The sequence below is a fragment of the Ammospiza nelsoni genome, chromosome 5 (genome assembly GCF_027579445.1).
Source record: "Ammospiza nelsoni isolate bAmmNel1 chromosome 5, bAmmNel1.pri, whole genome shotgun sequence".
Lineage (NCBI taxonomy): Eukaryota > Metazoa > Chordata > Aves > Passeriformes > Passerellidae > Ammospiza > Ammospiza nelsoni.
The window spans coordinates 2,058,760-2,073,982 of record NC_080637.1 but is presented as its reverse complement, the minus strand read 5'-3'; the positions used below and the strand labels follow the sequence as shown (position 1 = coordinate 2,073,982).

Here is a 15,223-nt window from a genome sequence, read left to right as displayed (position 1 = left end):
GGGTTCCAACAAGCCTGGACTTGTTCAGTGCCCAGCTGCAACCACCAGCAAGCCAAGGTATCTCTGGGGTGATACACCGCAGCTGCTGCCCTTGGCCCAGCAGCGAGGGTCAGACTGGCCCAGGCACAATCCAACTGGTAATATTGGGAGCCTTATTCCAATACTAGACAAGCATTAATACACAGACCATTGTTCTATTTGTCCTTATGTTTCTATTTTCACATCATTTTCCTGCTGACCAATCTCATGGCTGCTGCTTAGCTCCAATCACAGTTCTGCTGTCTCTGAGCTGCCTTTTGCAGCTTTCCCAAAACCTTCTGAATTTATGGATTCCCACCCCCAGATGTGGATGGAGTTGATGATCTTTCTTGCAAGGACAGGAGCAGGAATGTCTGCTGAGATTGCTCCTGCCCCCATGGTTGTTTGCTGACCTAATTTGGCTCTCTGGAGCTGCAGTCCATTGATGAAGCAGTGCCAGGCCAGTGGAACATTTCCAATTAATGTATTGAACTGGGATTAGATGTGCAATGATCTCAGTGTGTGTTTTACTTTGCCTCTGCTTTTTAGGACACTCCTAGATGAGGGTTTTTTGTTGGCTGAGGATTTTTCTGTGCTTCTCTTTTCAGAAGGACATTTTGGAGTGCAGTATTGAAATCTCAAACTCTCCAACCTCTGCACAGAGGCTGTTATATGGAGCTGTTTTTATTTATCACTGTCCAATATTGGTCCACTGATGTGTTTTTCACATAGATTTTTTTTTCAGGTGAACAAGGTAGGAGAAAGTGCAGCTTAAGTGGGATTTGTGGAGTGCTTTAAAGGCTCATTATTTAAAAATAAATTGAAGGGCTCCTTCTGAGTGTCTCTCTTCATGTGTAATTCAGTGAGAGCTCAGCCTGAGAAAAGGTTGGGCCCCAAGTATTCATAAGTTATCACAAAACAAGAGTGGTGTGAAGGCAATGTGTGAAGCTGTGCTGCTAATTGCTTCCACATTTTAGTATGGATTGTTGATTTGCATTAAGCAGGAAAAGCTAGGTTACACTGACCTTAGCAGGGAGAATCTGAAAGCAGGGAATGCTGTGAGGTGAGAGAATGGAGCAGGAAAACTCTTGGTGTTGCCTGAATGGAGAAAAATTAGAGATTTTGCCACTTGGATGATGGCATCAGGCTCAGAACCAAACTGCATTCCAGTTTGGGTTTGTAAAGGCTTGATAAATAATGGAAATGCTGATTTGAACTCATAAATGTTCTGATTAAAACTTCCAAAAAAACCCTGGTAATGCTCAAGTTATTGGGAAGATGGTTTTACTCTTAGCTGGTCTTGTTTCAGAGAAAAAAACCCACCAAATTTGAAGAAAGGAGGAGCCTGCCAAAAGATTTAATAGGCAGATGGAAAATGTTTGCAGCAGGAAAATTAGCGGTGGCTTATTTGCTTCCACAGAAAATGAGATTCTTGCTGTTTGCCAAATACTGAATTGGTTTTTGGGAAATGGCTTTGGTTGTGGTTAACAGGACCTGAGTTTCATTGGATTGTGGTGCTTCAGCTAAATTTTCACAATAAAGAACATTTCACTATGAGAGAAATGAGTTTTTAGGGAGTTTTTAGGGTCTGTAAAGTTCCCCTCAGCCAAGACAGCACGAAGCAAATCAAATTTGGTTTTACCCTGGTGATATTTTTGGAATTCCTAATAAAGTAAATTTGGAATTCCTACTAAACCAAAGTGGGGAAGGGCTGCTCTCATTGCAGGGACAGCTGCCATTAACCCTTGCTGTGCTGCTGCAGGTGAAGGAGAACCTGCTGTCCTGCAAGATGCTGCTGCACTGCAAGCGGGACGAGCTGCGCAAGCTGTGGATCGAGGGCATCGAGCACAAGCACGTCCTGAACCTCCTGGACGAGATTGAGAACATCAAGCAGGTCCCTCAGAAGCTGGAGCAGTGCATGGCCAGCAAGCGCTACCTCAACGCCACCGACATGCTGGTACTGCTTTTTTGTCACCCCTTTTTTGTCACCCCTTTTTTGTCACCCCTTTTTTGTCACCCTTTTTTGTCACCCTTTTTTGTCACCCTTTTTTGGCCCCACGTTTTTGGCCCCACGTTTTTGGCTCCTGTTTTTATCCCCCTTCCATCCCCTTTTTGCCCCCTTTTCATCCCCCTTTTGGGCCCCCCTTTTTGCCCCCTTTCCATCCCCTCTTTGGTCCCCCCTTTTTCCCTCCCATTTTTGTCCCCCCTCTATCCCCTTTTTGCCCTCTTTCCACCCCCTTTTTGGGCCCCCATTTTTTGGCCCTCCTTTTTGGCCCCCTTTTTGCCCCCTTTTCATCCCCTTTCTGGTCCCCCCTTTTTGTTCCCCCCCTTTTTCCCCTCACTTTTTTGTCCCCCCTCTATCCCCTTTTTGCCTTCTTTCCACCCCCTTTTTTGTCCCCCCCTTTTTTTGCCCCCCCTTCCCCCCCTTTTTCCCCCCCTTTTTGTTCCCTCCTCTTTTGTTCCCCCTTTTTTCCCCCCCTTTTTTCTCCCCCTTTTTGCCCCCTTTCCATCCCCTTTTTGCCCCTCTGCTTTTTTGCCCTCCTCTTTTTTGCCCCCCCCTTTTTGTCCTCCATCCCCTTTTTGCCCCCTTTCCATCCCCTTTTTGCCCCTTTTCTGTCCTCTTTTCATCCTTTTTTCCCCCTTTTTTGCCCCTTTTCTTGTCCCCTTTCCGTCCCCTTTTTGTCCCCCTTTTGCCCCCTTTTCCCTCCCATCTCCTCTTTTGCAGTCTCATACTTCATTTCAAAACTAATTTTCCAGACTCCTGCCTGGACCAGCATCTTTCTTAAAATCTCACCAATTATTTCAAACCCATTTTTATAATACAAGGAGCTGTCCTGTGTCCTCTTTCCTCCCCAGAATGCACTCACAGCTTTGGTCATTATTCACAGGGGAGGTTCTTGCACACTTTAGGCGGCTTTGCCTCATTGTCTGCATGAGATGACAAGTCTGAAGGTTTAGGTTGAGGATTAGGAGGAATTTCTTCACAGAAAGGGTGATCAGAGGTGGGAATGAGCTGTCATGAGGGGTTTGGAGTCCCCACTCCTGGAGGTGTCCATGGAATCCTGGATGTGGCACTCAGTGGTGGGGATTTACCATAGGTTGGACTTCATCATCTCAGACATCTTTTCCACCCTTATTGGATTTGTGACTTTGTGATTTCTTTTCTGCTTACTTCCAGCTCCTGGTTCATCTCTTTTTCTCCCTTCCTTCAAGTGTTTTTTCTCTTCAGTTCCATCTCTTTTATTAGCTTGCCATGCAGTTCCAGTCTTGTCCAGTGCAGTAAAATCAGGATGCCCCCAATTAAGAAATGACTGGCATCTGACTTCAGTGATTTAGAATGCTTTATTAAGCATTCTAATGCTTAATAAATAATTGCTTTATTAAACTATATTATATTACATTATACTGCACTACATTAAAGAAATGTTATACTACAAAAAATACTAAAGAAAACTTGTGACAATCAGGGCACAGCTTTTTCCAATTGGCCAAGGAAACAAAACAATCCTCAGCAAAATCTAATTGACAAATCACTTCAGGTAAACAATCTTCTTAACACATTCCACATGAGCAAAGCAACAGGAGCAGAGAATAGAAATAATAATAGTTTTTCTCTTTTTCTTTCTGTTTTTTCCTTCTTTCTCCAGGAAAAAACTTTGAGAGAGCGAATGATTTCTCTCTGTTCAGAGAATGTAAATGCCACAGTCCAGGAGTTTCCTGGACTCCTCTAATAACAATCTTTCTTTTTCTAAACTTAACAAGCACATTTCCTGACCAGGCTCCAGTCCTTCCTTTCCTGGAACTGTCTTTAGGAATTAAAAACATGAGAGGTGATTTTTCTCTTCTCTGCTCAGTGCAGTCCTGGCCTCTCCAGCAAAGACAGGTGGAGTCACCGGGTCCAGGCCAGAGGGGATTACAGGAATGGTTAAGGAGCATCTCACACATGGAGAGAGGCTGGGAGAATCCTCAGGGATTTGTTTTTCATGGTTATTATTGTTTCATGTAAGGGTGCAAAGAAAACAGGGCCATACTCTCTTTTATGGTGCCCAGGGATGGGAGAAGAGGAATGGGCACAGCCTGAAACACAAGGAATGGTTTCACCCTAAACCAACTCTATTTTACTGTAGGGATGGTTGAAAACTTGAACAAATTCAAGCTCTACAACCCAGAGAGGATTTGGAGTTTCCCTGTGTGGAACATTTCCAAATCCAGGCTGGACATGGCTCTGGGTGCCCATGCTTGGGCAGGGAAGTGGATTTGATGTTCTCCACAGATCCTTTCCATCCTGAACCACAAAAAGTAGAGGCAAAGGCACTACCCCTTAAACCAGCCCTTTTTTACTGTAGAGATGGTTGAAAACTTGAACAAGTTCAAGCTCTAAAGACCCAGAGAGGTTTTGGAGTCTCCCTGTGTGGGAAATTTCCAAATCCGATCAGGACATGGCTCTGGGTGCCTGTGCTTGGGCAGGAAAGTGGATTTGATGTTCTCCACAGGTCCTTTCCATCCTGAACCACGAAAAGTAGAGGCAAAGGCACTACCCCTTAAACCAGCCCTTTTTTGTTGTAGGGATGGTTGAAAACTTGAACAAGTTCAAGCTCTAAAGACCCAGAGAGGATTTGGAGTTTCCCTGTGTGGGAAATTTCCAAATCCAGGCTGGACATGGCTCTGGGTGTCTGTGCTTGGGCAGGGAAGTGGATTTGATGTTCTCCACAGATCCTTTCCATCCTGAACCACAAAAAGTAGAAGTGCTACCTCTGTTTCTTACTCCTCTTTGCCAGTCAGTGCCTTTAAGGCCATCTTTTTATTGCTTTATTTTGTTGTTTTTTCCCCCTTCACTGCCCTTTGTTGTCTCTCTTAGCTGTGCCTGTTCACTTCTTTTCAATAAGTCATTACCCAACAGGAGAAAGAGCTGGAAATTGTCACTCTGAGCTTTAATTTCCTCCTTTTTGCTTTATTTTATTTCATCTTAAACATGACTTTGTAAACCTTACCTTGTTCCCTGTGCTGGATTTCCCACAGCTGGATGCCACTCCCATCCCAGGGCCTGTGGAACCCACCAGATTTTTGTTGTTTCTGTCCCATCCTCGTGTCTGGTTTCACTCTGCCATCACCTTCCTTTTGTTTTTCTGTTCCTCCTCTTCTCCTGTGCCAGTCCTGCTGCAGTTACAGGATTGTGGAAAGGTTTGGGTTGGAAGGGACCTGAAATTCCACCCAGTGCCACCCCTGCCATGGCAGGGACACCTCCCACTGTCCCAGGCTGCTCCAAGCCCTGCCCAGCCTGGCCTTGAGCAGCTCCAGAAATAAAAATCAAAGTGTGGTGTTTGCCTGATATTTTCAATTGTCAGATGTGAAAAAGGAGGTGGAAATTAAGGGTGTCCAGTGTAGGTACCAAAATATGATACTCACAGTTGCCACCAGTATGTGTTGAAATGTTGGTGGTTTTTTCCACCAGTTTTCTTGGTTTGGTTGCTTTTTGGGTATTTTTTTTATTTTGGTTTTTTTTGTTGGTTTTTTTTTTTTGAGGGTTCTTTTTGAATTAAAAAAATCTTTTCAAAATGCCAGACAAGTAATCTATTTCCTATTTGAAATCCATGTTAGGAAGTGTAAAAAGAAAAATAACCCTGCTTAAGATTTCTCATCCATTATGCTTTAGAAATGGTTTTCAACCTGTGTATTTGATCTTTACTGCTTTGCAATATTTTGTATATGGTTATTTTAAATATAAACACTTCTGTGTGTATAAATTTGTGTGCTTGGGTAAAGTTGCCTGTGGCTATGAGGGAGAGACAGCATTAGATCTCTCTGATTTATGGAACTTCTGCAGCATTTCTGCTGCTGCTCTGTTTGGTTGTTTTTTTTTTTTGTTTTCAGCAGAGCAAATATTTTCTAATAAATCAAATAGTAATGATATAAAAAGCAGCTGTTAGTCCATGAGCTTTTTTGAATATATATCAAGGAATGCAGAGAAACCTCAAGTGGAAATTGAACACTCAATTTCAGCCACTCTTTGACACTTGCAATTCTCATTTGAAGACAAATGTGCCTGTATAAAGAAACAGTAATTCACCTGCATTTGGAGCTTTTCCCTGGCCAAAAATCACTGCAGGCTCGTTGGCTTTTGCCATCTTGTGTTAACAGAGCTGTGATGTTGTAATCACTCACTGGCTGGGGATAATTCCCTTCTCCTTTGATATGATGGGGACATTATGTAAAATCATTGCTGATGTGTCAGGGAGGCACGGTGTCCATAGATCTGCCTGTCCTTTGGTTTCATCCCTCAAGGTAAAACCAGCTGCTGGTGGCTCAGGAGAGGCCCAGAGTGCTCTTCCAGCCCTGATTGATGCTGTTCCTGCAGCCCTGTGATCCAGAATCAGCCCTTTGCATCATCCCAGCCTGCTGCACCCCATCCCTGCAGCCTGCTCTTTGTATTCCACTCACATTAATTGAAGTAATTTTGCCACTGAAGCGTGTTTCAAACCTCTGCATTTAAATTGAAATTTTAATTCCCTTATTGTTTGGAGAAGAAGGCTGAGGATGGCTTGTTACAGGTTTCATTATCACTCAAAACTCTCCAGCTGCTGGTTCTAATGTGCAGTGACTGAGTAATGCAGGCAAGGATTGTTAATAAAAGACTGGCAGCTTTTCCCAGTTGGATAAACACAATGCAGAGGTACTTTGTGACAGCTTACATTTGTATGAAGTTAAATTCTTTTTTTTTAAGTGACAGCTTTTTTTTCCTTTCTGATTCTGTATCCAGCCAGAGCAGCACACAAATATCTGATGTTCCTGTTGTGTGTTCCTCCAGCATCTTGATAATTTCAGGAGCACAGGTTTGCTGTCCTATAATTGCACATTACAGGGTGTCTAAAAGAACCAATTGAATTGTGAAGCTTTGGAGAATTTGGGAATGTCTGGAACAGATAAAATGCCTGTTGGAGCTGGAATGCATTTGAGTTATTTTCCATTTCTTTATGTGCCTTTTTGATGGAGTGAGTTTGTACATTTGCCTGAAATGGAGCTGCTTTTTCACGCACTGAATTCCTGACAGCAATATTCACTTTTATGGGGCACTTCAGCCATTTGTGGGTGGTTCTTGTTTAATGTAAAACAAGAAAAGGGTTCAGGGGGGACCTCCTGGCTCTGCACAGGTCCCTGCCAGGAGGGGACAGCCAGGGGGGAACAGGGACAGGAAGAAGAAATGGCCTCAGGCTGGGCCAGAGGAGCCTCAGGGGGAATTTTGGGAGAATTCCTTCATGGAAAGGGCTGTGGGGATGGAGTCCCCATCCCTGGAGGGATTTAAAGCCATGTGCAAGTGGCACTTGGGGATGTGGACCAGTGGTGGCCTTGGCAGTGCTGGGAATGATCTGAGAGCTCTTTTCCAACCTAAACCATTCCATAATTCTGTGATCGCTGCTGAGGGGAAATTGTGAGCCAGGAGGAGCTTCCTAAGGACAGTCTGCAGAGAGGGGAGTGAGGAGGGACCAGGGACACTGTCACCTCCATTGTCACATCAGGGACACTGCTGTCACTTCCCTGGGAGCCTGAGCTTGGCTGCTGGAATGAGGAATCCAAGTTCTTGCAGAGGAGAAGTTCTGGGAGTGCTCCACAGCACCAGAAACCAGAGCAGACATCAGCAGAGGCCAGGACAGGAGATGCACCCTTGCAATAAACAGTTGCATGTCCAATCTCCCCAGCACTGGGCTGTGCACTGATTATGCTCTGCATAGTAATTAATAAATTAATTAGCTCAAGATCTGTGCTGTTACTTTAATTCTTCTGATTCCGCTGTTGACACATGAGGTCCCCATAGAAAAAAGTTAATATTTGCCATTTGTTTCTATCATTCAGGAGCTGAAATGCTGAAAACAGTGAAGAAATATTGTTGAATAAAGCAATTTAAGGTCATGTCATACAATTAAATAAAAACTTCAGGCTGCTTTGGTTTTGTGTGTGGATTTGCCCTTGTGGCAGGTAATAAACACCGAAACTGCAGAAATCTCTCCATGGGGTAAGAGGGAGGATCTTTGCTATTTCCACCTGATTTTTTTTATTAGGAAGACAAAAGGAAGAATGAAGGTGGGAAGAAGGAAGGATGGAGCTTTTTGATTATTCTTCACTTCCCCCACCCCCTGTGTTCCAGAGTGAGGAATTGGTGTTTTCCTCACGGGCTCATCCTTCTCCTGTGTCTTTTCCCCAGGAAATGAAAAGCTGTCAGTATTTTGTTTCTCCAGAAGCAGGGAATGCTCCAACACCTACTTTGCTTTCTTTTCCAGTGTTAAAGACTTAAACTTTAGGTTTTTAATGTCAGGAAATTAATTATATATATATATATATATATATTTGCTCTGCTTTGTGATGTGAGTAATAGCAGGAGGATTTTTTGGAGCTGATTGCTTTCTCCCTGCACATTTGGCATTTTATAAAAAAAGTGGTTTTGTGTTTTTAAAGGCAAGATGTACAACACAGCTGAGTGACTGGGTGACAGCAGGGGCAGAACAGGAAGGGCTGTTGAAAAGTGGAAATGCTGTGCAGAAATCATGGCATTCCACAATGGTTTGGGTTGGAAGGGACATTAAATCCCACCCCAGCCATGGCAGGGACACCTCCCACTGTCCCAGGCTGCTCCAGCCCCAGTGTCCAAGCTTGGCCATTGCAGGGATCAGGGGCAGCCCCAGCTGCTCTGGGAATCCCAAAATCCCACCCCAGGCTCCCTCTCCAGGGAATTCCCTCCATTCCCAGCTCTCCCAGCCTGACATTGGATCCATCCCCACCCCGACTCCTCTCTAGGAAGGGATTTTGGGGTCTGGGGGCTTCACTGGCAATCTCAGCACTCCAGGAAGGGTCTCCCTTCCCTTCTCCATCCCCAACTTCCATAAAAATCCCTGGGGATGGATTCTGAGTGTCCCAAATCCCAGAATGGTTTGGGTGGGAAGGGCCCTTCAAGCCCATCCCATTCCAATGCCACCATCCCAGGCTGCTCCAGCCTGGCCTTGGGCACTGCAGGGATCAGGGGCAGCCCCAGCTGCTGTGGCAATGCCAGCCCAGGCAGGAATTCCTCATTGCCAAGATGCCACCCATGGCTGCCCTCTGGCAGTGGGAGCCATTCCCTGTGTGCTGTCCCTGCAGGCCTTGTCCCCAGTCCCTCTGCAGCTCTGCTGGAGCCCCTGCAGGCCCTGCAATGTGCTGGGAGCTCTCCCTGGAGCCTTCCCTGCTCCAGGGGAACATTCCCAGCTCTCCCAGCCTGACATTGGATCCATCTCCTCTCCCAGACATTCATGGGCCCAGGGGCTTCACTGGGAATCTCAGCAAACCATGAAGGGTCTCCCTTCCCTTCTCCTCTCTTTTCTCTCCCCATTTTCCATAAAAATCCCTCAGGATGGATTCTGTGTCCCAAATCCCAGAATCCCAGAGCAGTTTGGGTGGGAAGGGACCTCCAAGCTCATTCCAGGGACACCTCCCCTATCCCAGGCTGCTCCAATCCTTCCTTGGCCATTGCAGGGATCAGGGGCAGCCCCAGCTGCTCTGGGGAAGAAGTGAAGGTGGCACAGGAAAAGGAGATAGAGGAGAAATTAATCAAGGCTGGGACAGCCTGGAGAAGACTGAAGACAAGGAGCCCCACTTGCTGTGGGGAGTCAAACAAGGGCTTTAAAATAATGAAATGTTTTTGCTCTGTGTGCAAAATATTTACTCATCCCATAACAAACATCTCATTCCAGAGCAGCTGGGGCTGCCCCTGATCCCTGCAATGTCCAAGGCCAGGCTGGAGCAGCCTGGGACAGTGGGAGGTGTCCCTGCCATGGGTGAGGTTTAACAACCCAAATTCTGATTCTGTGTCCCCCTCAACAACCTCCTCTGCATTCCACATTAATCCTCTGGAAAATCCTTTGGAGTGCCAACACCTCATTGCAAAACTGGCTGTTTGTTAGCCCTGGGCATGGCTGAGATGTAAAAATATCATTTTTATGACCTGGCTGCAGCTGCCACCTGTGGCTGTCCTCAGGATGGCACAAGGAAAACCTTTCAATTAAAAATGCCTTGTAGTGAGCAGAGTTCTTACACCTGAAGTAGCCTGGAATAATGAAATAAATAAAAAATAACAATGCAGTTCTCAGCCTGCATTTTATTTACTGCCTGCCTTTCAGCTGGAACAGGGAAAATCAATAAAAACACTTTCATTTGCTTTCTGCATTCCTGAGTGCAGCTCTGGGATTGGTGCCATGGAAGAGTTTTATATTTTGGAATTAAGTGGAAATAAGAGAGCTGGGTTTGTTTGGGATCCTGTAGAAATGAAACCTATTTAAATTTACCTGTAAAAACTCAGACCATCCTGGGTTTTTATAGGTAAATTTAAATTTTTGCTCTGCTTGAAATTCTCTTTTGAGAAGTGCAATCTCTCTCATTTCCTGTGAGGTTTCTGTTAATTGTTAATGATTGGCAAATCTGATTTCTTAAGGTGAAAGACTGATGAGGAAGAGACACCTTGTTTTTTGTTAATTTTATTAATTTTATTAAATTTTTTTGGTTAATTTTATTAATTCTCTATATACCTGGGATATGTTCTGATGATTCCAAAAACCATGGAAATCATGGGCTTTGTGTGTCTGAAAGGTCTGGGGCCACACAAGGAGGATCTGAGGGTATTTGGTTTGTCCAGATTGAGTTTGATAGAATACTGATAAGTTCTTTATGCAAAAAGATTTGGGTTTTTATTCTTAGATCACTTTTCACCTCTCCTCTGTAATTTTTTCCTATTTTTTCCTTAAATTTAAAATTTTTAAAAAATATTTAAGATTTTTTTTTAATATTTAAGACTATTTTTAAATTTATTTTTTTCCTTAAATCCTGCTTTTATTCTTTTTTTAATAAACTTTAAGCTAGTTTTAAACACATTAGAACATGAAATTTCCCTTAAAAACACTTTATTTTTTTTTTTCCATCGTTATCAATGACCTACTCTCACTCTTTCCTGCTGTAATTTGCATTTTTAGGGCAGTTTCTTGCATGAAGTTTTAGTACCTAAAGCTGATTTACATGGCCACGTGCTTGACCCCTCAGAGCATCACCAGGGGGCTCTTGGCTCTGCTAATAACAACCCTTTATTTCAGCTGGTAAAAGCTTCTTTAATAACAAATTTAATAAAAAATCAGGTGGAGCAGAGTTTGAATACAGAGGATGCTTTTCCAGCAATCACTGGGCTGTCCAGGAATTCTTTTTAAAATCTGGGATGTTGAAGAGAATTTTATCCCCAATAAAACATTGCAGCAACACCATGAAAAATTTGTTGAAGGGTTATGGGACACTGTAAAATAATCCAGGTTGAATAAATCTGGAGAAATAAATCTGATTGAACTGCTTTGAAAATGCAGCTTTAAAGCTGGCGGGAAGGTGTAATAAATTCAGTTTTCACTGAAGCATTTTTGAAACATTTGGGATGAAAATGGAAATGAGAAGTGAAAGGAAAAAGTCTTGGATAATTCTGCCATTTCAGCGAAGTCATTTGTCCATGCTGGTGGAGAAATTGCAGAATTTGTGTTCAGGTCCAAGTGAGCAGTTGGATAAACCTCTTGTTTTTAGCCCCTCTCTTCCTTGAGCTCCACTTTTGGTTCCAGCACTTTGTTGCTAGAAAGACATTGATGAATTACAGGAGTGGAGGAGGAAGGGGAATGATTGATGGGTGACTGAGGCAAATGCAAAAGAATTAAATTTCTCTAGCTGGAGGAAAGGACAGCAAGTGAGGAACATAATTTTATAAATATTTAAAAGTTGGCAGAGGGAAAACAGTGTTTGGTCATTGCCATTGGAGCACTTCAGAGACATTAAAGCTGTTTGTCCTTTGTGTTAAGGTGTTTCAGCCAGGTTTGTCCAACATAACACTTCTATTTTATTTGTATATTTTTTTGTCTCCTTCCCCCCTCAGATCAGTTTGCTTGTCCCAGGATGAGCTGTTTTCCTGCAATCTGAGCACTTTTTTTGTGTGTGTGTGTGGCTCAGAATCTTCCAAAGTGATTTTCCAACCCTCTCAGCTTCAGTCATCTGTGTGAGTCCCCCCCCTTTTTGTGCTTCATTTGCTCACAAATCCTTTCATGCCATGGAGGGGAGTCACTTCAGCTCTTCCCAAAATATTGCAAAGAAAAATAATCATAATTTACAGCTCTTTCTTTGCTTTTTTGCTTGTTGATTCTTACAAGATTTTAAAGGGTGACCAAAACTGGGAGCAATTTCTTCCCTCACCTGAATATCCACCCAGTGCTGTCCATCAGCTCCTCACTAATCCTCATCCCCTGGGTTCCTTTGCTCCTTTTCCTGTTTTTAGGAATATCAGCAATTGTCAGGAACATCATCACTGATCTTTGGTGCTTTTCCTGTTTTCCATGATTTTACCTGAAGACTCTGCTTTAGGATCACCAGGGTGGTTTTAAAGTTTAGGATCATCTTAATAATTCCTATTCACTGATTTGTTTTGATGCTACCTCACACTGTGCTGTGGCAATTTGGTACCAGACAATTCCCAACCCCTGAATTTATTATTTTTTAAGCTTTTCTTGTATCCCAATTTTTGGCTGGCCCATCCTCAAAGGCCATCACTTTTCAGCTTCATCCTGATTCACCTTGCAACCAAAACACTGCAACAAATCTACAGATGAAACACAGCCTTGATAAAACTTGATAGCCTTGCTAAAACTTGTGTCAAGGTTGGAATTAAAAGATATTAAATCCAAAAGATATATCCAAAAGATACTGGAATTGAAAACTATTATATCCAAAAGATATTGGAATTAAAACCACAGCCTTGATAAAACTTGTCAAGGTTGGAATTAAAGGATATAAATGCAATTTAAAGCAGGTTTAATCATGTGCTTGTTAAGTGTTGCCAGCAGTGGAGGGTTTGAGGGCTTCACAAGCTTTGGGTTTTTGGAATTCTGTGATTCCAACCATTCTGTGATTCCCTGCATTGTCCATCAAAAATGTGGGGATTTTGCAGCCTTAAATTCAGGAGCTCCTTGCTTATTTCATTGCTAATAAACTTAGGAGTCACTTGGAGGTTTGAGGTGGGTAAAAATAGAGAACACAAACAAACCCTGCTGAAGAAAACATTTTCTCTCTGCTCTCCAGGTACAACTCATGGCAAACTGCTTTATTTGTTCCCCTCCCTTTTCTCAAGTTGTTTTTTCCATGCCTTTTGCTCAGTCTGTCACACTGCTGTGCCAGGCAGTGGGTGGCACAGGGATGGGTGGCAGAGGAATTTGGTGGCACCTGGGAGTGTTTCTTGCTGCTGTTCTCTCTCCCAGTGTTGGATTAAGCTCTTTTCTGATCCAGAGATGGGGCAGCTGAGAGGTGTTTTAAAAACTTTTATTCCATTTTCAGTCTCATGTGAAGAGTGAGACAATACAGATGTTATAATTCACACCATCACAATCAGAAGCCAATTATTTCCTAATTACAAGACATTGTAAGTGTTTCTTGGTCTGTATTCTTGCTGTAAATGCTTTAAATGCCAATCACCTAAAATTACCCCTGGTGGGTCCCACTGCAATGCATCTTTCACAGTTCTGTTTCTCCAAAGCTCCACTCTTATTTGCAAGGCCACCCTTTGGAACTTTTTTCCAGTTCCATTTCTCTCTCAGCAATGCCTGTCCCATTCCAGGGCATTTCTAACTCAGCATTTCCCATCTCAAAGTTTGCATACAGGTGTGAGCTCTCTGTCAGGCTTTGAGAATTCTCTACAAATCCACTTCCCACATTTCCCCCTCTCTCTTGAAGGGAAAAAACTTCTTTGATGGCTTTATCAATCGTTGTGTACAGTGAAGTGCATAAAGCACTATCACTAATATTGTCACTGTAACAATTAATGTCATTATAACATTAAACTCAGTTTATTTAATAAGTTATTTTAGTTGTCCCATCTCTGGGTCACAAAAGGACCAACATCACAGCTCTTTGGTTCACAGGTTTGGGTGGGAAGGGACCTTAAATCCCACCCAGTGCCACCCCTGCCATGACAGGGACACCTCCCACCATCCCAGGCTGCTCCAAGCCCTGTCCAACCTTTCCTTGGACATTTCCAGGGACCAGGGGCTGCTCTGGGAATTCTGTTCCAGGAATTTGTGGCTCTTGTGTCTCTCTGCCCCCTGCCAAGTCCCCAAAGCTGCAGGGTGAGGACATTCCTGTTTGCAGGCTCACTCCTTATCTCCTGCAAATGGAATTCAGTGACCTGCTTGTTTAGATCTGCCTACATTTATTTCAGCTGGTTTTTAGTCATTTTCCTTTCCTGTACCTTGTGAAAGTGAGTCCCTTGTAAAAGCAGCAGATCAATTCTCCTTTTAAATGTCAGCAATGTTGTATTCACCAGCGAGGCAGCTGCAACCTTCTGGGTTGTTGCTTATTTATTTACTCTTTTATTCTGAGGGTTCAGCTTTTCCCCTTTTGTCACATTGTGTTTATGTACAACGTTTTTTTTTATCTCAAATATGACCCACAACATTCTTTTCTCTAAACCTTTCTCAGTTGTGTGTTCATGTTTTCATATCTGTTGTCCAAATTCAGAACAGACTGGTTTCCCAGCCAGAGAGGATTTGGTTTTCTTGTAAAATAATTAATAATTGAGGAAGAAATTCTTCCCTGTGAGGGTGGTGAGGCCCTGGCACAGGGTGCCCAGAGAAAATGTGAATTCCTGATCGCTGAAGTGTCCAAGGCCAGGCTGGATGAGATTTGGAGCACCCTGGGACAGTGGAAAGTGTCCCTGCCCATGGGGACTGGGTGATCTCTAATGTTCCTTCCCACCCAAACCATTCCATGATTTTACAGTTCTATCATTATTTTGGTTTTTTCCCCCTCTCTGAAAAAAAAATAAAGACACTTTTCTCTTTATCTCTGCTCACTTCCAGGCCTGAGGGCTCAGCTTTTTCCCTTTTGTCACATTGTGTTTATGTACAACTTCTTTTTATCTCAAATTATGACCCACCACATTGTTTTCTCTAAACCTTTCTCAGTTGTGTGTTCATGTTTTCATATCTGTTGTCCAAATTCAGAACAGACTGGTTTCCCAAACAGAAAGGATTTAGTTTTCTAGTAGAATAATTAATAATTGAGGAAGGAATTCCTTAATAATAATTAATAATTGAGGAAGGAAATCTTCCCTGTGAGGGTGGTGAGGCGCTGGCACAGGGTGCCCAGAGAAGCTTTGGATTCCTGAGCCCTGAAGTGT

The 15,223-nt window shown here is 43.3% G+C and overlaps 1 protein-coding gene across 2 annotated transcripts in view; it reads left to right on the top strand.

The window, feature by feature from the left end:
* EXOC4 (exocyst complex component 4) overlaps window positions 1-15,223 on the top strand; it is a 314,456-nt gene that overhangs the window by 27,022 nt on the left and 272,211 nt on the right. For both annotated transcript variants that reach the window (XM_059473330.1, XM_059473329.1), the window contains exon 3: window positions 1,781-1,975. In XM_059473330.1, coding sequence (XP_059329313.1) covers window positions 1,781-1,975 — 195 coding nt within the window. The remainder of the gene's footprint in view (window positions 1-1,780; window positions 1,976-15,223) is intronic.